The 23,222-nt window shown below is 43.7% G+C and overlaps 1 protein-coding gene across 1 annotated transcript in view; it reads left to right on the forward strand.

Annotated features, from left to right (window-relative positions):
- Positions 1 to 7,917: 7,917 nt before the first annotated feature.
- Positions 7,918 to 23,222, forward strand: part of RELL1 (RELT like 1) — a 72,212-nt gene continuing 56,907 nt past the window's right edge. The window contains exon 1 of the mRNA XM_002745922.6: positions 7,918 to 8,093. Coding sequence (XP_002745968.1) covers positions 8,006 to 8,093 — 88 coding nt within the window. The 5' untranslated portion in view covers positions 7,918 to 8,005. The remainder of the gene's footprint in view (positions 8,094 to 23,222) is intronic.

The following is a 23,222-nucleotide window of genomic DNA, read 5'->3' on the forward strand; positions in this document are numbered from 1 at the left end:
CTAAGAAGCTATCCAAGTAGACTAACTTGTTGGCAATGTTGAAAGGAAGAATTTGTGTTATTAACCTGCGCCTTGGCAACAGAATAGCTCATATGCGATTCTCAAGACTTCTGAAGACACTGGCAGCAAGGACTAGGTTAAGAAAGGTTCAGCTGTCTCACATCCTCCTTCCCACTATCTGGATCTCACACCTCATAGACTACCAGAACCTTCAAATTATCTCAGTAGATCAGTCCTTTTGTGGCCTAACCAGCGTATCCTGAAACTCATCATCTGAATCCCTTATCCTTCAAAACTGCTAACTTCCTCGAAAAGCCTGTAGAATATCAGGCTCCTTACTGGAAAAGCCCTAACCACGAATCTAGCTCCTAAGCTGCCTTCTCCATTTCTACCTCTGAGTTTCCAGGTATGAGTACAGAGCATCATTCAATCCTGCAGATTGGCCCATGAAAAATTCATGGGCTTCAGTCCCAGCTGTACCCTCCGCGATGCACAGCAGTGCACACTGGGCGGCTCTCCCATTATCTTCAGTAATCGTTCAAATCCTTACTCTCAGGGGCCCTGAGGATTGGTAAAAAGCACCCCTTCCATCAGTTAGTTTATTATATTATGGCTCAATCTGGACAGCTCTGACCTTGGGGTAGGGGGAAATGGGGGGGATTTCCAGGGTTCCTGTGGGAAGCTTCCTTGGCTGCACACACATTCTTATACGCGTTCTGTGCCCACTTTGTAACAACCTGTCCCCCTCTCCAATGTTTGGTTTCCGTATTATCAGTAGCTTGTATATTTTTATGCTATCTGTAGTTCCCTGCCGCAGGGAAAAAGAAGCAAGGTTGGAGTCTGGTAGACACGAGTCAGACCTCTGAGGGTGGGAGAAATAACCTCAGGGGATGCTCAGCGTGTGATTCACATAGAACACAGCCATGCATGGGTATGAGTGTGCCAGTGACAGTGTACAATGTGAACTCTTTTTTCCAAATATATACATGGCCTTATGTATAGTGTGGGCTTACATTCAGGAGTATATTTTCTGCTTTTCCATGATTTGATCAGGAGACCAGAATCTTTGGCCTTCACATTCTGGGATAAGTTAATATATGGTGCCCTTGTGCAGTACAAAACAGAGACACCTTTACTGAGGGTCTTACCATGGTCTCCTCAAAACCCTTGTACCATTCCCATCTATTCCATTGTCAGAGGATGGCTGCCTTAGTTCATTTTAAGCTTCTATAACAGAATACTGTAGACTGGGTGATATATTGTTTTGAAACAATAGAAATTTATTTGGCTATTTGCCTCACAGTTCTGGAGATTGGGAAATCCAAGAGCATAGTGCCAGCATCTGGTGAGGGCCTTCGTGTTGCATTATCCCATGGCAGAAGGCAGAAGGTAAGTGAGCACAGGAGACAGAGAGGAAATTGGACAGAATTCATTATTTTTATGTCAAACCCACTCCCTCAATAGCTAACCCACTCCTGAGATAACAGCCTCAATCTATTATTAAGGTCAGAGCCCTTACAACCTAATCACCTCTTAATGGTCCCACTTCTGAATACCATCACAATGGCAACTAAATTATAACATAAATGTTGACTGGGACGTTCAGATCATAGCAATGGCTTTGCCTCTATTGATGAGAACTTTCTGTTTCCCATGGGCAAATCTATACATTGGTGCCTTTCTCTTGTCTCTCCCCTTCATTTCAGAGCATCAAGTATTTGTCTTTGAGGTCAGCTACTCCTATGCTCTTGATCTTATCATCAAGTTCCTCTGCATCTTACTACATTAGGTATTCTCCTTGCTGTGATTTCTTCACATATTTCTCTCCACGTGCTTTCCAGTTGTCCCACAAAATTGATTTCAAGCCATAAAAACCTTCTCTTGACTGCCAAGGTTCTCCTTACAACCTTTTCTCTGTTCTATTTCAGCCAAATTTCTGGAAAGATAATTCTGTTTTTTATTTTTCTTTTTTCTTTCTTTCTTTTCTTTTTTTGAGACAAAGTCACATTCTGTCATCCAGGCTGGAGTGCAGTGGCATGAGCATGGCTCACTACAGCCTAGACCTCCCTGGGCTCAGGCAATCCTTCCACCTCAGCCTCCTGAGTAGCTGGGAATACAGGTGTACACCACGATGCCCAGCTAATTTTTGTACTTCTTGTAGAGACAGGGTTTCCCCATCTTGCCCAGGCTGGTCTCAGACTCCTGGGCTCAAGTGATCCTCCCACCTTGGGCTTCCAGAGTGCTGGGATTACAGGTGTGAGCCACTGTGGTTAGCCCAAGAAAACTTTCTACTACTATTTTTACTCTTTATCCACTACACTCTGGGCTCCATCTCTATCACTCAGCTTAATGTTCTTCCACAGGGGTCTTCAGGTACCTCCACATTGCCTGATTTGCTGGATAACTTTTTGGTCCTTATTTTACCAAACTCCTTGGTACATCTGACATTGATGATCACTTCTTGTCCCAGAAAACTCTTGATAGATTCTGCTGGCTTCCATGATACTTTCCTATATAGAACCTATCAATCAGTGGGAGGACCATGTCCAACATCCTTGTCTAGGATGAACAGTTACACTCAGAGTCCCTGGCTGGGCAGCCTCATGTTCTCCTGAGTTGAGGGAAGCCAATCTATAGCCAATTTGTGGAGGTCATGCTGTGTGGGGTGTGGGTCAAGGCAGCCATGGGAAATCTTGGCTTGAGGGCTTCAGGCCTGGCCTTCTTTATATCTGTGAGAGTGCTTTATCCTTATATTATATTTACTGTTAAAGTTTCTGTTGGTTGTGATCAAAAGGAGGCTTGTCTAAGACAAACACCATGCACTTTATATGCACTTTATAGTTTATCCTCTGAAATGTACATTTATGGGTTTCCCTGGTCCCAAACGACACAGTTTCTTACTGTAATTCTCTCTTGCTCTTTACTGAGAACAACTGTATCAATGTTATATCCACCTGACTTGGGGGCTCTGGTCACAAATGATCTGAATCACTTATTTACAATTTTTGGGAGACTGTGTGCCGATGAAACATAACTCAATGTAGTGATCCAGGTAATTGGACAGAGATTAGGGACATTATTGCTATTGATTAGATTCCTTTGAATTTTACTTTTCTGAAACTTCATTTTTTTTTTAGATAGGGTCTTGCTATGTTGTCCAGGCTGGTTTCAGACTCCTGGCCTTAAGCTATCCTCCTGCCTTGGAATTTCAAAGTGCTGGGATTATAGGTATGAGCCACTGCACCCGGTTTAGGCTTCCTAATTTATGATGGAATATATCTAATTGAACAATGGAAATTATTCTAATATCCCTTAAAACAATCTATTTTGGTGATAAAATTATTTATTAAAATGTATGATAAATTCCTGGGCATTCGAAGCTCTCCATTTTCCTTTTGTCCACTATTGTGCTCAGCTGCCACCCACGGTTATTGCTGTGCCATCCTCCTCTTTTCCCTATGTATATGTATGTTTGTGCAGTGTGTACCATGCAAATCCTTTTACTGTACATACATTCATATACATTCCTCATCTCTCCATCAAGCCCAGTCCTTCAAGACCCAGCTGAAGTTGCACCTCTTCCATGAAACCTTGCTCAAGCCCCCCCAGTTACAATTCTTTTGATCTTCTTGGAATTCCTCTAGCCCAGTGGTTATCAACTGAGAGTGATTTTGCCCCCTAGGGTCATTGGGTAATATCTGGAGACATGTTTGGTTGTCACAGCTGGGGTGGGAGCTGCTGGCATTTAGTCAGTCAAGGATTGTAACTAGACATCCTACAGTACACACCACAGTCCCCTGAAACAAAGAATTATTGGACCAACAGTGTCCATAGTGTTGAGAAACCCTGAAGTGTAGCCTGACGTAGCATTCCCTATCATGTGATTACTCATAGTACAGAATCTTAGGGCTGGGTGGGAACCTTTAGAAATCATCCTATCATCCCGGATTTTATAGGTTAGAAGACCAACCCAAAAGAACCTGCGGAGAGTCACAGAGTGAGTGAATCTTTAGCAGGGCTGTGTCCCCTGGCCCCTGGGCCGTTGGCCATTTCTGTTCACTTATGCAGCTGTTTCCTTTCTCCCAGGAAGGTTTACAACTTTAAAAGCAAAGTTAGAATCTTTTTCTTAAATTTGTAGCAACTCTCCCCTCCATCCCCTCACCCTCAGCCCAGTACTAGGAACACAGCACATATTTGTTGTCATATCAAAGTAGCCCCAGATTGTATAAAATATTTTATTCCCCTGCAGACTTATTTTTAAAAAAAGAAATGTAAGCTTATCTCCTGGATATAACCTCTCAAAAGGAGAGATGAGTACATCGAAATCACAGGAGAAATCCTACAGAGACCTTCTGCGGAAGCATGTCAACTCTAATTAGAGTAAATACCAGCCAACTGAGTCTTATGCATTTAAATGATGGTGATGAAAATACCAGCTAGCAGTTCAGAGGAAAACAGGAAAGGCTTCTACTAAGGGGAATGATTAACTGAATCCTTACAGACAGACTGAAAAACAACAACAAAAATCAGAAAGGACGTCACATTTTATACGTTTGTAAATTTAATCCTATGCATTCTGACTTATAATCCATTCCCATCAATCAATAAATTATTCTGAGGAAAAAATATGTAAGCAATTGTTGAAACAGAGTTCAAAAAAGCTAGATTAAACATGCAATGAAGGAATATGGGACCAAGACTTTAGATTGCAAAAGAGGAGCTGGTTGACTAGCGTTCTGCATTTCAGAAGCAGAATAGTCTAAGAGGAGTTGCAAGTGTGGGCCTGAGGGAGCTGATCCTGGATTTGCATCCTGGTGGTGCCAGGGAGTGGCCATGTGACTCAGGTAAATGCCCTAATCCCTCAGCTTTGAAGTGAGGATTGTTAACAATGATTCCCTAAATATGAAATCGTTGTGAGGAATTGATGAAAGAATACAAAAAGAGTACTCGTCGTAGGATTGGGCTAAATCTAAGGGCTAGATGAGAGTTATCATTATTAATTAATGACAGTTATTGTTAAGAGTTATTAAAGCTCGGCGGGGCACGTGGCTCAAGCCTGTAATCCCAGCACTTTGGGAGGCCGAGATGGGTGGATCACGAGGGCAAGAGATCAAGGCCATCCTGGTCAACATGGTGAAACCCCGTCTCTACTGAAAATACAAAAACTTAGCTGGGCATGGTGGCGTGTGCCTGTAATCCCAGCTACTCAGGAGGCTGAGGCAGCAGAATTGCCTGAACCCAGGAGGTGGAGGTTGCAGTGAGCCGAGATCGCGCCATTGCACTCCAGCCTGGGTAACAAGAGCGAAACTCCGTCTCAAAAAAAAAAAAAAAAAGTTATTAATGCTCTACTTTTATTTCTAAAAAAATGGAAATATCACTTAGTTTTAAAATTTCCATTTTATTTCCTCAGAAGAAATATGACATCCCCTTCATAATACAGAATAGAACTTCCATTACATTGGAGTTCTTTTAAAATAAAACTGAATTTTTAGATATACATATGTGGAAGTTATTTAAATTGTATGAATACATATAAAATTATATAAATTATAAATACAATATTAAGTTGTATGAATACATCTGTAGTGTTAAGGATATGGAAAGTAATTTAAGCTTCATTTTCTTTCTTTCTTCTCTCCTTCCCTTCTTCACTTTTTTCCCTCCCTTCCTCCTACCCTTCCTTCATTCCTTTAACAAGACATACAAATGCATGTATATGGAGTATGTAAAAGTTAGACATCTATAGAGAGTGTCAAGCAGGTGTTATGGAAAGTTTAGGAAGAGAAATTTCAGAGCCCTGGGTGTCAGGCAGATCACTTAGCCATCTCTCTTCTGTAAAACAAGAGGCCTGGTAGATATGGGCAAGGTTTAAGTATAGATTGTATTCTTTATATTTGAAGAGCCATAATAGACATACAATTCAAGTGTGTTGTTAAAAACAATCCCGTCTTTTCCTAGTAAGTTCAATCTGTGGGAAAAGAGTGAAACATGATTCAGTTTTGAAGTGACATTTTATATTTTGAATAGATTTCTTGATTCAAGCGTTTTGTTACATTCTAACTTACAAAAGCAGAGCTGGCTTTGTAAGTGTGTGACCTGTGCAGGTCTGTGTGTTTAGGAGGGCTCCACAATTGATTCAGTGTGTGTTGTTGCCATCTTGAAATTCTTAATGATTTTTTAACAAAAGGCCCTGCCTTTTCATTTTGCAGTGTGCCCTGCAAATGATGTAGCTGGTTCTGGCTACAACTTTTAATTTATCATTTAATTTCTAGGTCCAGGATTCTCTCCTTTTTTTTAAGTTAGAAACCCACATGGGGGTTTATGTTGATACAAAGCTAGCAAAGGCTACCTGCTAAGCCTACCAGACTGCAGGATGAGCTGCCAACTGAGCGCAGGGCACACAGTGCCCTCCCTGGGCTTCAAAGGGCAGAGGCTCCATCCTTTAGCCCCAGCCATCTGTACTGTAGTGGTCTGAGCTTCCGTCACTGGCAATTCCCACATCGACGCAATGTTTATAATAATAGTCTAGCAGACTGCGTGGAAGGCTCGGTGAGAGAATAGTCTTTTGAAATCTAGAGGCTACTAGTCACCTCAAGGATGAGACGCATTCTGTGAAAACCCACAGCCCCCACGCACCCCTCTCCTTGCTGGTGTTGAGTATTTGCTCAAGGCCTGCCCGCATTTCCTTCAAGCAAATGCTTGATGGCCCAGTAACAGGAGTCTCTACAGGGCAGTAAAAAGGAACTATTCAGAGAGAGTCTCTGAGGCCTATCAATGCTTGTGAAGATGATTCAACTTCAGAAAACACTTCTGACCTCTTAGCGTGTGCTGTCTGTCCTCCATCCACGTGCTGAGGGCACAGCAGCCAGCAAACACAATGACAATGAGATAATTACAATTGATCATGGTGGCCCAGACATCGTGGGTTTACTCCCTGGCCTCTACTAGTCACCTGGCAGAGCTGACGTGAGGAGGATGTGGAGATAAGTGGCTAAGTACTGGAAGACCTACTTAGCAGGAGTATGTGCAAGATGCAATAGAGGCACACGATTTAAAAAAAGGCAAGTTGTTCCTGAAAATGCATAGAGGTATTTTCCCCAATAGGAGCAGCTTAAATGCAAACAGAGGAAGAAATTTAAATGATTTATATTTTGTATTAAATTTCCAAACAACGTGACGTCCAGCACAGCATCACTTCCTAGACTTGTTACCGACGGGAATGCTAGCTGGATAGAGATGTCAACAGCGAAAAAACACCGTCCTCACTCCTGTGCTGGCCGCTTCTGGCCATCCAGTGCTTCTCTGGGCGCGCTCCCTCCTCTTCCCACGCCCGCCCAGTCCCAGCGCTAGAGGGAGGTTGCTCCCGGGCGACCCTTCCCTCGCCCCAGGCTCCCGCGTAATCCGGGCAGGATTTGGAAAGGAAGCGGGCGTGGCGAGGAGAGGCGGGGCCGGGCCCCAGTGGGCGGGACGCTAGGGCGGGGCTATAGCTTAACTGCGCCGCCGAGGAAAGGAAGCGGGAGCGGCAGGGAGAGGCGGGGTCAGGCTGGGGAGTGGGCGGGGTAATGGGTGGGGCCATGGATGGGCCTCGTGCCTTCTTAGGTGGAGCCCGGGGCGCGGCAGGGAGAGGCGGGGCGGAGCCGAGTTGGGTGGGGAAGGAGGCGTGTCCATGGCCTAGCTGCGCCGCTGAGGCTGCCGCCGGGTTTTGAAAGGAAGCGGGATTGGCAGGGAGAGGCGCAATCAGCTTGAGGTGGGCGGGGAGTCAGGGGCGGAGCCATGAGTGGGCCTCTCGCCGGCTTAGGTGGAGCCCGGGGCTCGCGGGGAGAGGCGGAACTAAGCAGAAGTGGGTGTGGAGTGGGCGGGGAAGGGGCGGAGCCGTGGCGGGGCGGGGTTCGCCGCTTCCTGGGGCCGAGCCCGGCCAGTCTATCCGCCCGCCGCTCTGGAGCGGCGCAGCCGGCCGGAGAGCGGGACGCGACGCCCTGGGAGAGGAGGACGAAACGACGCGGCGATGGCTCCGCGGACACTCCCGGGGTCTGCCGCCCTCGCCGCTGCTGTCTTCGTGGGAGGGGCCGTGAGTTCGCCGCTGGTGGCTCCGGGTGAGTGCCCGGTAGGGCCCGGGGCGCCGGTGCTGAGCCGGGTCCCGGCAGCGCGAAGGGAGGCGAGGGGTCGGGACGGCAGCCCTGCGGCGCCCCGAGGTGCCCGCGTCTTGGCACAGCCGCGGGATTCTGGCGCTGAACAATTGGCTGTCCCGGGGCCGTCCGGGCAGGGCGCGGTGCCTGGCAGTGGCTCCCGTCCCTCTCCTCCCGCCTTCCCTCCCCGGGCCTCTTCCGAGGACCTGTGTCTCCCAGCCCTGAGCTGTGCGGGGCGTAGGCACCAGGCCTTCCTCGGGGGCGCTTTCTCCACGGCTGCGCGCCTCGGAACCCCGCGGACCCTTTTCCCGCCGCCCTTGTCCTCAAAGGCTCCGCGAGCGGAAGATCGTGACACAGAGCACCGGGTGCGCTGTCTGTGCCTCCCTCTCCCTTTAAAATACCTTAAAATATCCTAAAGGCTAGAAGACTTTCTGTCTCTTTGCAAGTTTCCATTTATTACAGTGGTTGATGGATTCTTGTAACCGGTCAAGGAGTCCACATTTCTGCCCATATATCCTGGATAAATCAGTCTCGACAAAACGGAAGACGTGTTGGTAAACTTAACATTTTTTTTTCTTCTTTGTGTTGATTTCTGTCATCATGAAAGGAACCCTGTGTGGTCAGGGCAGGAAGCCACCAACAGAGATGCTAAAGTTTCATCAAAGGTGAAGCAGCTTTTAATTGCAATCAATCTTAAGAGGAGGTGTAATGTTTATGGAAGTCCTATGTCCACTTTTGCTTTTATGATTACAGACACTAGGGATTCCTTACCACCACTTCCCCTCTTAATGGCCACCTAACCACAGCAGTTTAGAAAGAAAAACGTATACCTACTTGGCCATTTAGGGTTACTACAGTCTGGAGTCTGATGTCAGCAAGCTCTTCCAAGCTTGACCTCATGGGTATCTCCTCTTCAGGTCCAAATATTAAGCAGCTGGAAGCCTTTCAACAGTGACAGTCTCCTTCATAAACATTCATAAAAACTCTTCCTCCTGAGAACATTTCAGTTGCTTACAACTTTTACACTGACTTACCTCTTTGGCCTTTGCTTTTTCATAGAAACCAGGGCAGGTTAGGAAGGGAACGAGATGGATGGTATGTCTCCTGAGTCTTTTGATGGATAGTATGTCTCCTCAGTCTTTTTAGCAGGCCCTTATTTCTGTTAGCTATCCACCCTGGGTAGATGGCAGCTAGTGACATGTTTTATTGGATGGGACAATTTGTGTAGTTATTTTTCTTTTGTTTTTGATACAGGGTCTCTGTTACCTAGTCTAGAGTGCAGTGGCATGATTTTGGCTCACTGCAACCTCCAAGCTCTCTGGTTCAAGCGATTCTTCTGCCTCAGCCTCCCAAGCAGCTGGGATTACTGACATGTGCCACCATGCCTGGCTAATTTTTCTATTTTTAGTAGAGACAGGATTTTGCCAGGTTGGCCAGGCTGGTCTTGAACACCCGATCTCAGGTGATCCTCATGCCTTGGTCTCCCAAAGTGGTGGGATTACAGGCATGAGCCACTGTGCCTGGCTGGTTCATTTTTGATTTTCATCCTGTGTTTCATTGCCTGGATACATAGATACATAGTCAGGTTCCAGCTGGATGTGAGGTTGGAGACATTCCTTAAAGGGTTAGAGTTGGTTGCTCCAGAATTTGGGGAAGAGCTTAAGCTGGGAGTAAAATTCTTAAAAATTCAGCACATGATGCATGTAATAAGCCATCAGCAGGAGAAATCCATCCCTAGAGTGGGTGTGTGTTTTGTTTGACTTCTGAGCAATGCCCAGGTCTTCGGACTGGAATGTAAAAGATGAAAGCTCTCATCTAATTGCATGACAGGCCTTTTTTTTTCCTTTTTGATGAAAGTTAATGCAGAAGAAGAAACACGTGTCTAAAAAGGAACGGATGTAGAGCACGAATTTGCTAGTATTTTGAGGCCTGTGTAAAGAGAAGATGTTCTGACCAGCCAACATCTGATCCCCTTGGAACTAAAGATGATGTTAATATTTGTACATTGAGCATAGGGAAGTAGAGAGAAAGAAATGGGAAATAATGTTGAGTGCCTGTTGTGTGCTAGGCTTTGGATTGAGTACTTATATGCATTTACATTTCTTTAATTTAAAAATTAAATTTTTTTTTTTTTTTTGAGACCGAGTCTCACTCTGTCTCCCAGGCTGGAGTGCAGTGGCGTGATCTTAGCTCACTGCAACCTCCACTTCCAAGGTTCAAGTGATTCTCCTGCTTCAGCCTCCCAAGTAGCTGGGATTACAGGCGTTTGCCACCATGCCTGGCTAATTTTTGTATTTTTAGTAGAATCAGTTTTACAGTGTTGGCTATGCTGGTCTCGAACTTCTGACCTCAAGTGATCCATTCTCCTTGGTTTTTCAAAATGCTAGGATTACAGGCGTGGGCCACTGTACCCAGTCTTCATATGCATTTTTCAACTCATTGTTCATAACCCTATGCACTACTTATTTCCAGTACGATAACAGAGGCAAGAGAGGTTAAACAGTTGGCCGAACATCACATAGGTACTGTGCCAGTCAGCATTCAATCAGAGAAGAAGAACCAGTAGATGTCTTTGTATGTGTGTACCTTTATATATATCTTTATCTGGCATAACCCAGCCTGCTTGATTCCAAAGTTCATTCGCTGTATCCCATTGCTCTGCAGAGAAAAAATAGAATATGAGTCAACCTCAGCAATCTCGCTGAGATTCCAAGATAGTTTAGAACGTTATAAAATTGTAAGCACGTGGTTATTAGTTGTTAAGTAGAGAAAAGAAGGGCACATAGCTGCACAGTGGGCAGTGACAATGCCTTTTTCACTTCCTTCCTAGTAGAAGAATCTCGATAAACTTGGCTCTTAGCAGCAGCATTCGAAACTATATACCACAAGTGCTTAAAGGGATAATTTTCCACATCTTGGCTTATTTATGTCCTTAAGCTCTCTGATTACTCAACCTTTGGGCTTATTAGTTTCTCGCTCAGACAGTGGGCATGGCCCTTGAGTAGGAGTGGGTGGAAGAGGTCCTGGGGCTGATGAGATGAGAAATACATTGAACTTGGGCTCTGGGCTTCCATCCAGCATTCTGACTCCGTTTTAGCTGCTGAAGATAAGCTTTATTAAATTCTGGGTTATCCTTTAGCCAGGTAGCTGCAAAGCTGTACATCCACATAATACATAGTGTTTGGAAAATTTTGAAAAACCACACCTTGGAGCTTGGGATTCCATGTCTAAATTTAATTTCAAAAGGAAGTGAAAAATTTGAGAAGCCTCTGTCAATTCCCTGCCCCCACCCCTTCCAAAAAAGGAAATGAAATGAATCTCTTTGGAAGTTTGAATAGTTGAATTTGAATTTGAGAGACCAAAGCCCCAAGTGAAGAAACAACAACTTTTATTGTTTCTTTAAAAGTAATCCTTTGGCCCTAGTGTTGAAGTTTAATAACTTATTGGAACAATAGAGAAATGATTTAAAGCTGACAAAAAGAATAAATTGTCATTGCATAAACTATTAGGTTGAGTGGTTCCTAATAATTTAGGACACTTCAGTGGTTGCAACGATTTGGTGTGCTGCTGAAAGCAGGTCTATTACTAATTCTGGTGTGGTTTATAAGAACAAATTAGAATTTGGTGTTAGTACACTGTAAACACTTTATACTCTTTTAAGAAAAATGAATTCAGTGTTTATTATTACCTGTTTTGTGGCAGGCGGTAGTCTAAGTACCCAAATCATTTCATTCTTACAATGAATTTCCTGTCAGTTATATATGTAATTTTATTCCTGTGTTTGTAGATGAGGAAATTGGACCTCTGAGAAATTGAAAAATCACTCATGTGTAAGTTGGATTTTGGCATTGAGTCCATTGAGTCAGATCTATTTGATTGTGAAGTCTGTGCTTGTTATTACTAAACTATTTTTTTGAGGAAGAAAATTCTTTTTATTCTATGATATTTATAAAGAATCACTAAGTTAACAAGGTCATGGCATGATATGGTAGAAAGAGCACCAAACCTTAAGTCGTAGCCTTAGACTTGAAGTCAAAAATCAGAGGGAGACCCTGTTGCCTGGAGTGTGCGGTTCTGTCCACCTCCATTTCCTCACCTGTAAAATGGGCGTTACGCCAGTGCCTGTCTATCTGTCTTACTGGCTGCTCTGGGTTCTGTCCACCTCTATTTCCTCACCTGTAAAATGGGCGTTGCGCCAGTGCCTGTCTATCTGTCTTACTGGCTGCTCTGTTTTACTGAGCTGTTGTCTGTGAAAGGTCTGGGTAAATGGCAGAGTGGCTTATATCTTTTATCCTGTGTATCTTTTAAAAATAATAGTTTTTTTCCCTCTAAAATGCGCATTAGGCTTGATTTATATTATGTCATTTAAACTGTAATAAATGTGGACAACATATATTAAACGATTTTCATTCTGGAGGTGGTGATAGCTTTGCAATGATAGGGACATTATAATTTTAAAAAAGCCCAGAGTGACACCTCAGATTAAGAGTTTGCTGCTGTTGCATGGGAGTTAAGTAGCCAAGCTGTCTTTTCCCATTTCCCTTTAGTAAAATACAGTGCCTTAGGTATTTTTGGAAAATTTCCCCAAAGATTTAAAGTTTGTGGGAGGAAGGGGCAAGGATCACCTTTGATCCCATTACTCCAAGGCACTGGCCATTGTTAGCATATTTCATTCTGGTCTTCTCTAAATGCATTTTTAACTTGGATAGGTTCATAATGCAATATAACTTTGTATGTTGATTTTTCACCTTATGTTACACATAAGTGTTTCTCCATTTCCCTACACACTCAAAAAATGGCTGCCTAATGTTCCATTATATGGATTTGCTATATTTTACTTTATTGTGGACTTATTTGGGAGATTTCAGTTGCTAATTATCTTTAACTGAGTTTTAAAACTCAATGTTTCAGTGAACACCTGTGTGCATGAAATTTTGCCTAAATATAAAAGGACTTCCACAGAAAATGGGTTCCTGAAAAGGCACTTTGAGGGTCAAAGATGTTCACATTTTTGAGGCCATTGATAACACCAGCGTTGATCTGAAGGTCAGCTCAGGTTACATTCTCGCAGCAATAGTAAAAAAGACTCAGGGAGGCTGAAGTAGGTGGATCACCCGAGGTCAAGAGTCCAAGACCAGCCTGGACAATCTGGTAAAACACCTTCTCTACTAAAAAAATTAAAAAATTAGCCGGTGTGGTGGTGTGCGCCTGTAGTCCCAGCTACTTAGGAGGCTGAGGCAGGAGAATTGCTTGAACCTGGGAGATGGAGTGAGCTGTTGCAGTGAGCTGGGATCACGCCACTGCACTCCAGTCTGGGCAACAGAGTGAGACTCTGTCTCAAAAAACAAAGACTCAATTTCATATTCTTGTTATTTTCCCAGAAAAACATATTGCTAATTTTTTAGGGAAAAATTGGTACTTTGATTGTTTTAATTTGTACATTGTTGATAGCTATCAGGTTGATTTTGTTTTCTTCTAGTTTTTGAGCCATTTGCATGTATGTAATCTTTTATGGGCAATTCTGAAACAGGAAAAGCTATGAAAACATTCTTCTTGTAAGCTTTTATACTCTGTAGGTTGTAAAACTTAACTTGAACTAATGTGAGGTTTTTTTTTTTCCTTTTTGAGTTAGATGGAGTCTCTCTTTGTCGCCCAGGCTGGAGTACAGTGTCGCGATCTCAACTCACCACAACCTCCGCCTCCTGGGTTCAAGAGATTCTTCTGCCTCAGCCTCCCGACTAGCTGGGATTATAGGCATGCACCATCATTCCTGCCTGATTTTTGTATTTTTAGTAGAGATGGGGTTTCACTATGTTGGCCAGGCTGATCTTAAACTCTTGATCTCATGTGATCCACCCGCCTAGGCCTCCCAAAGTGCTGGGATTTTAGGCGTACGCTACCGCACCTGGCCTAATGTGAGGTTCTATAGTATATATTATTCTCTCGACTATTTGTATGTTTTGCTGCAATAATATTAATGAATTTAATTTGAGTGTTACAGGATGTGTACTAAATGCATTGCATTATCTTCCTAAAATCACAAGGTCTGAACTTAGAAGCACATCTGACCTCCAGGTTTTCAGATAAGGGATTGGGGTCCTGCATTTTCTCTTCTGTAATTCATCTGTTTGTGTCTTTTGGGAGGCAAATATAAATCTGCTAAAGTAGCAAAATTTCCAGTGGAGAAAATAAGTCCTCAAATGAGTGGCACTTCGGAAAAGAAGCACAGCATTGGTATTCTAGTGTAAAATCTAATAAAATAAGGATACCCGAATAAACTAAGGTTTTGTTTATTTCAAGTGACTTTATTGATGGGTGCCAATTAGAATGGAAACTTGATGGCTAGATGGAGAGTTTGGGCCAAATTTCTCCTCTGCTTTCTTCTGCCAGTTACTAACACAGTTCTCTTTGTAAGAGAAACTGAATCTACCCAAGGGACTTCCTGGAGGATGGATGGGTAGAGGGGATGGTCATCTTACCCCGAAGATCTTTTTGCCAAAGTTGTTGAACTCAGGGGACCTGGTTTTCCATTCCCACCTGCAATATCCCAAGGCGCCCGGCTTCTTATCTTAACTCAGTGGTACTGTCCCAGGATCCCAAACAGAGAGAGCTCTCCAGCCAGGAACCTCTCATTTACCCTGCCAGTCGCCAGCCCTACCCTATCCCCTTCTCCCATTGTGTTTGTACACGCTTGTGGATAACTGCATTCTAGCCACTAACAAAAATGCCTGTTGAATAGAGAGGAAAAATCCTTAAATTACTTTCCTTACTGTATTATAGAGAGAATATGGCTGAGCTGCCTCACGGCATTGTTGTGTCAGTTACGCGAGATAAAACTAGTGAGTGCTTGGCACATAGTAAGTGCTGAGAAAAGTGTATTATTGTTGTTTGCTTGAAACCAAATACTAGCCTGTCACAGCTGAAGGATGAGAAAGTTCCTCTCCAGAAGTTTCCTTTTTGGGCCTCTGCCATTACCTGAGGGGTTTCCTGTCACCTGTTGCTCCTGAGCAGTGGGTGCTGGTGCTGGTTGTGTAAAGGGCAGAGGGGGCTTTGAGGAGGGGGTGGTGGGCAGTGCCGGAAGCCCCAGCGGGGAGGAGTAGGGTCCAGTGGGCTTGTCAGAGTTCCCTTGGCAGGCAGGGGATTTGTGGGGCAGAGCCATTAGCCACCAAAACTAGGCAAAGAAGGAAGGAAAGCATTCCCTTTATAAGGTGATATAGTCTGTGTATTTGTCCCTGCCCAAATTTCATGTTTACTGGTACTCCTCAGTATTGGAGGTGGGACCTGGTGGGAGGGGATTGGATCGTGGGGGTAGATTTCTCATGAATGGTTTAGCACCAGCATGAGAAGTGCTATCCTCTCACAATAGCGAGTGAGTTCACATGAGATCTGTTTGTTTAGAAGTGTATGGTCCCTGGAGCTCCAGTGGCGCAATCGGTTAGCGCGCGGTACTTATACGGCAGTACAAGCAGAGCAATGCTGAGGTTGTGAGAAGTGTGTGGTCCCTCCCCCCAACTCTTGCTCCGGCTTTCGCCATGTGATGTACCTGCCCCTCCTTTGTCTTCTGCCATGATTGGAAGCTTCCTGAGGCCTCCCCAGAAGCAGATGCCACTATGATTCCTGTACAGCCTGCAGAACCCTGAGCTCTTTTTACAAAATTACTCAGTCTCGGCTATTTCTTTTTTGGGAGCACCAGGTTCTTGCTGTGTCACTCAGGCTACTAGAGTGCAATGGTGTGATCTCCGCCTCCCAGGTTCAAGCGATTCTCCTGCCTCAGCCTCCCGAGTAGCTGGGATTACAGGTGCCTGCCATCACTCCCGGCTAGCTTTTGTAATTTTTAGTAGAGACGGAGTTTCACCACATTGGCCAGGCTAGTCTGGAATTCCTGACCTCAGGTGATCCACCCACCTCTGCCTCCCAAAGAGCTGGGATTGCAGGCGTGAGCCACCATGCCCGGCCCCAGATATTTCTTTATAACAGTACAAGAAGGGCCTGATACATAAGAGTAGAAGATGACAATTTCTTTTGGAGGAACTTTGGAAGATTTACCAATTGGTTTATTCTTAGCTAGCTGATCTATAGGTGTAGTCACAAAATTGTGACTGTTTTTCTTTAGTATTTGATGTAATTGTCATACTGACATGCTCTGAGTATCCAGGGTCTGATTGCTTATTGTTCATCTTCTCATGGCTCTTTGGTGAGTGTTTTGATGAAGGAGACTTTTAGGATGAGGAAGCAGAGTCCTGTAGTATTAGGGCTGGAAGGGACCTTGACTGTGTCCTCTAAGCTTTCATTCAACAGATGAGGAAACCGAGTTGGCACAGCCAGGACTTAACGTGAGTGTCTTTCTTCATTCTGGGACTCCTCATTCTGTTAGCCTGTCTGTGGAAGTGGATCCAGCCTTGCTGCCTATGGCAGGTTTCCTTGGTCTACATTTGCCCTTGATCCTCACGCTCAAAGGTCTGGTTTCTCAGCTCCTAGAGGAGGAGGACTGGGAAGAAGAGCTTTGGCTAACTGACTCATGGGAGTGATTGCGTTGTTCTTAGTCATATTTTAGATTCAGAAGGGACTTTGATGGTCATCTTGTAATTAACACCCTCTCTCTAGCCCAGAAAAGTTTGGTGGCCTGTGGCAGTCAGAAATGGCTTTCTCCCATAGCAGAGGAGTAGACCTTAAGGTTTGGTGAGGAAGGGACCATGTGTATGTCTTGTTCACGATCGTAGGCTTGGATCCAAGCACAGGGCCTGGAATAGAGTAAATACTTAAATATTTAAATGAAGGAAGGAAGCCAGAGCTAGAACTCAGGTGTTACGACTCTTGGCCCAAGACTTTTTCTTTATAATAAAGTGAAGAGTTACTGTTTTTCAGTATTCATCCACAAATCTTAGATGTAAGCCTCCCCACAGCCCTTCCCCTGCACTGGGGAGAGGCTGTGTTGTCTGCCAGCCTCTATGGGCCAAATTGCTCCAAAGACAGAAAAATCTGGTCATTAAGGAAAAATGAATGATAACAAACAAACAATACTACCAAGAATGATAATAACACACAAGCAATATTACCTTATCAGGTGAATATGGTGTGACATTGGTAGCATTTTCAATGCAAAGATTTTCAAAACCCAAATCTCTTCATGAAATTCAGTTGTTTCTACAACCAATATTTCAGATGCATCTATTAACTTTATATGTATTATATTTCTGATTTTATAACACTTTATACCATTCAAAGCCAATATTTCCTGGCTTCCTTGATTTACTTATTTATCCAACCGATGTTAACAAAGTGCCATACGGTGTGCAAGGCATGGAGAATAAAGTGATGTGAACAAGTAGACTCCACTCCTGCCTTTATGGAGCTAGTAGGTTATCAGGGAAGACAGTTAATTAAACAAGCAAAATGATGTGTCCTGAGTACCTTGTCAAGGAAAGTATGACACAGGGCCAGAGTACCTAACCTGGGGCTGGGGATGGGACATGCATGGAGAAACTAGACTCCAGTGCAGGTTGGTCATGCTCTCTGGAGGAAATGAAAGTGAAATTTACACCTGCAAAACTGCAGGAGCTGGTCAGGTAGAAAGAACTAGTGGTCACTGAAGAGAGGAGGTAGGATCAAGCAAAGCAACAGCAGTGGTTCCCAAACTTGAGTGTTCGGGATTCTAGCTGGAGGGCTGGTTGAAACAGATCCCTAAGCTCCACCTGAGAGTGCTGAGTCCATAGGACTGGGAAGAGTCTGGAGACTTGCTTTTCCTGTCACATTTCCAGATGCTGGCACAGTATCAACTGTGAGCAGCAGAGTGAAGGAGGTAAGAGTAGGTGGAATCCCCTCCCCTCTTCTTGGGGCTGTACATACCCTGTCATCTGCCCATCCTTCATGCCGACTGAGATCAAAGACAGCACTGCCAGGAAACATTTCCTAGGTATTCTGACTTCCTTTATTGCCTCCTGAGTATATACTATCCATAAGTCTATGTATACACATTGTATCCTTTCCACGTTATTCAGCTCTCAGTTATATGCAGTTGTTTCCACCATGTTTGTTTTGTCTAACTAGAGCTTCTGGAGCCAGCTGAGCATGTGAGATGTGTACACAGTATTTGATTGCCTGATCAAATTTAATTCTTGCAACTACTATGAGGAACAGGTTGCCTATTATTCTCTGTTCTGTGGAGATCAGGAAACTGAGACAGGGAATAACCAAGATGAAAAGAAGGGGAATTTCTTGCTCAAGTTAGAGGAGGGGAAGTCAGCGTGAGGTGTATGTTCATTGTTCTCAGATGCTCTGTGTATTATGTGAAATTGCAGGTATTCTGTGCCAGCATCACTAGAAGGAAAGTTTTATTTAATTTGTTTTCGAGCTTTTTCACTATAGGTCCATCTTCTTCAAGAAGATACAAAGGCATCTTATAAATTGAATGTAGATTCTGTTTTTAGCAGGAAATGATTAAGGAATTCTACAGAAATTGTCCACTTGCTTTTAGAGTAAATATTTGGAGGGGGTAATTCAATTTACATGTCATTAGGTTTTAGAAGTGAATTTTATAAAATTTTGACATGAGGGAGACAGTAAGGAAGTATCACTTTTAATTTCCTGAAAAGACACACATTACACAATTATTCCCTTAGCAATCTTTGAGTGGCTAGATGGGTTTAGCTGAGTGGCTGAAGACTTATAAAGAGCCTGTACATAACACGTTGACAAGATAGGTAGGGTTAAAAACTGAAAAGAATTTCTTTCGATACCAGTAATCTGCCAAGCCTTCCCCATGCATAGGTGTAAACAGAATCTGGTTTTCTCAGATTCCTGTAAGAGGTGAAAGTTTGAAGAATTCACCAGGCTTTTGTATCACAATATAACTTGGGAACATGAATTTTCAAATGTTCTTCTAACAGTTCTTCATAGCTGGAAGTCCCCAACACAATCATGTGAATTATCCACTTTATAAAAAACAGCAGCCCGGAATTTCCTGGCATTGGTGAAGTGGCAGATGGCTAATGAGCAGGCATTCCTTCATTTTTCTTTGCAAGTTTGTGCTATATGCTTGTGTGGCCTGAATGCTTTTTACTGCTTCCTCTGTTCTTTCCATCCGCCTTCCCCTCTATGAAAGGCAAAACAGAACAACCACTAAAAGAAAAAGGGAAGCATTGGACATTGTTTAAAGCTATGTGATGGAGCCAAGAAACTGGGTTTTGAAGGTAAAACTCATTTCACATGTGTGATTGTCAGCTCAGCCCTTGTTAATAGTCATTGCAGATAAAACTAGATATTCTTTACAGTATGCAGTTAATTTAAAAAGTAGGTTTTTCTTATTTGAGATATCGTTAGGTGCTGTGTAGGTATGTAAAATGAATAACAAACTTTGTTTTCGTTCTCCACAAACTTGTGCTTGAGAAGGGGGAGATAAGCTATGAATACAAATCATTATAGTAAAGTAGAGAATGTGTTTGGTGCAATCAGAGAACTACAGACAAATGCTGTGTGGGATCAAAGGAGGGAGACTTTCCTTCTGATAAGGGGGATGGAAAAGACTTCATTCATAGCCTGAAACTTGGCATTTTCAGTGGGAAAAGGGAGCATATGGAATGGTGTGCTGAGCAAAGGAAACAGCCTGTGTGCAAAGGCATGGAGGTAGGAATAGAGAAGTTAGTGCAGACTGGGTGTGGCAGAGGCTTCTCAGTGGAAGTCACATGAGGTGAGGCTGCAGAGGGGAGATCAAGGCTAGGCAACAGAGCTCCTGAAACTGCACTTTATTGTATAGTCATGGAGGACAGAGGACAAGAAGAGGCCCCCAGGCATTGCCGTGTGATAGAAGAGCCCCAGAGGCTGAGCTGAAGGGAACAGGGCCCTGTGCTGTCAGCAGGGCAGTTGAGATTGCTGTTCCCATTTCCTCATCTGCAGATATGTAGGTGCTAGGGAGGCAGAGCATGAGCCATCAAACAAATAATACAGTCCTTTGTAAGTAACACAAATATGACCTATGCAGCAGAATAGATTTAATGCAATCCTTATGATTTGCAGATAGAAACAGTTTTTCAAAGTTTAGGGAGTGCTGAGAAATGAGAATCATGAAGTAAGTGCTAAGTATCTGGTTTTGTCCTAGTGTGGTGGCTCATGCCTGTGACCCTAGCACTTTGGGATGTTGAGGCAGGAGGATGAGGCCAGGAGTTCAGGACCAGCCTGAAAACCATAGCAAGACCCTGTCTCCACAAAAATAGACCAAAAAATTAGCTGGGCGTGGTGGCATGTGCCTGTTGTCCCAGCTACTCAGGAGGCTGTGCGGCAGGAGGATCGCTTAAGCCCAAAACTTCAAGGCTGCAGCAAGCTGTGATAGTGCCATTGCACTCCAGCCTGGGCTACCAAGTGAGACCCTGTCAAAAAAAAAATAAAAAAGTATATTGTTTTGATGGCTTGGTGGTGTGAAAGTCAAGAAGTGTTCATTAATGGTTAAAACTTGCTAATTATGTTTTTTTTTTTTTTGAGACAGAGTTTTGCTCTTGTTACCCAGGCTGGAGTGCAATGGCGCGATTTCGGCTCACCACAACCTCCGCCTCCTGGGTTCAGGCAATTCTCCTGCCTCAGCCTCCCGAGTAGCTGGGATTACAGGCACGCACCACCACGCCCAGCTAATTTTTTATATTTTAGTAGAGACAGGGTTTCACCATGTTGACCAGGATGGTCTCGATCTCTTGATCTCGTGATCCACCCGCCTTGGCCTCCCAAAGTGCTGGGATTACAGGCGTGAGCCACTGCGCCCAGTTCGTATTTTTCTTAAGTTAAATACCCTAAAATTATACAAATCAGCTTCACTATTGAATTCTTGAACTTCTGAGCTCAAGTGATCCTCCCAAAGTGCTAGGATTACAGGCATGAGCCACCACACCCAGCCCAGACTATTGAACCATTAAACATTAATTTTTTCAAAGAATGTCGGTGTATTTTTATTTTTTAGCCCTGTGGTAGGTCCTGTCCTTGTTTACTTTTTTTTCCCAGTCTGGAGTGCTATCAGTGTTAAAACAGTCTCTAAATAAATCATGCATATCAGCACTGGGATGATATATAAATCCTGCTTGGCTGAGGGCTCCTCTGTCACTTCTGGTGAGTTTTCTCAGTCCCTTAATTTCTTATGTGATGAAATAGATTTTGGGGGAGGAAAACTAACCAGCTTCAAAGTAATTCAGTATACATCTAATGCCTACGTATTCTGGAAACAGTAGTTACACAAACTAAGTAGATCTGGTGGATCTTAGTTCCTGGGTAAGTAGGAGGGATAGGAATGGGAGAAAACTTGAAAGAGGAAAGGAGAATTCTTTTGCTTGAACCATATGTTAATTGATATGTTGCCTCCACAAACTTGTGATTGAGAAGGTTGATCTTTTCCACACTGGCTCAGTGCTGCATCTTCATATATTAGTGAGTAGAGACTCTTGATTTTGAGTCAATGTGGTATAATAAAAATGATATATTTGATCTTGTCCCTGATTCCTAGGACTCCTAAAAATAACACTTCGGATTTCTTGAGTGATAGGAACATTTTCTTATTCACAGTGAGCTCCTTTAGATCATACCTGAGTTTGTGCTAATGAGGTCATCCTTGGACTCTTGGTGGGCTCCCCAGATAGTTTTTGGGATGGGGGCTAGTTGCCAGAGGAACCAAACATGTGGTTACAGGGTTAGAACTTTCGGCTGCATGCCCTGATCTCTGGGACAGGAAAGGGGCTGGAGATTGGGTTCACTCAGCAACAGCCAATAATTTCACCAATCAAACCTGTGTAATAAAAACTTGGTTACAACTCTGCAGCAAGGAGGCTAGGAGCTTCTGGGTTGGTGACATATGGATGTGTTGGAAGGATGGCATGCCTGGAGAGGACTTGCAAGTTCTGTTTTTCCTCCTGTACCCCAACCATACCTTGCCCTATGCATCTCTACCATTTGGCTCTATCTGAGTTGTATGCTTCATAATAAAACTGTAATTATAAGTATAGGGATTTTCTGAATTCTGTGAGTCATTGTTACCAGAAAGAGTCCCAATCTAGACCCCAAAAGAGGGTTCTTGGACCTTGTGCGAGGAAAACTTCGGGCAAGTCCATAGAGTAAAGTGAAATCAAGTTTATTGGAAAGTAAAGGATTGAAGAATGGCTACTCCATAGGTAGAGCAACCCCCAGGGCTGCTGGTTGGCTATTTTTATGGTTATTTATTGATTATATGCTGAACAAGAGGTGGCTTATTCATGAGTTTTCCAGGAAAGGGGTGGGCAATTCTCAGAACTGAGGCTTCCTACTTTTCTTTTTTTAGACCTTATAGGGTAACTTCCCAATGTTGCCATGGCATCTGTAAACTGTCATGGTGCTGATGGGAGTGTTTCTTAGTATGCCATTGTATTATAATTAGCATATAATGAGCAGTGAGGATGACCAGAGGTCACTTTCATCACCATCTTGATTTTGGTGGGTTTACACCGGCTTCCTTACCACATCCTTTTATCAGCAAGGTCTTTGTGACTCCTTGCTGACCTCCTATCTTGTGCTGACCTCCTATCTCATCCTGTGACTTAGAATGCCTAACCCCCTGGGAATGCAGCTCAGTAGGTCTCAGCCTCATTTTACCCAGCCCCTATTCAAGATTGGAGTCGCACTGGTTTGAATGCCTCTGACAATTCTAGCAAATTGCCAAACTTCTTGAGGAGGGGTCATGGAAAGCCCCCAATTTGTAGTCCCTAGGCTGAAGTGCAGTAAGCCTGGCTGCAGTGGCTGGCATCTGAAGTGGAGTCAGTCTTGTGGGACTGAGCATTTGACCTGTGGAGTCTGTATTGATGCCAGGTGGTGTTAGAATTTAATGAACTGTGGGACATCCAGTGGTGTTGGAGAACTGGGTTTTGGAAAAATGGACCAGTCACATCTTTCCCATTGAGAAAAAACAACTCATAATATTAAAACATTGTGGCTGGAATAATCTCTCTGAAATTGTATAGTTTACTATTTAGATATAGGCTCAAAGGTGTTTTTAAAAGATTTGGTGGGAAAAAAAAATTATCAGGCTGTTCCTTAACTATTTATGTGTTTACATTGTGTTTTATAGTGTAATAAAGTAGAAGTTATACTATT

Source organism: Callithrix jacchus, chromosome 3 (genome assembly GCF_049354715.1).
Source record: "Callithrix jacchus isolate 240 chromosome 3, calJac240_pri, whole genome shotgun sequence".
Classification (NCBI taxonomy): Eukaryota; Metazoa; Chordata; class Mammalia; order Primates; family Cebidae; genus Callithrix; species Callithrix jacchus.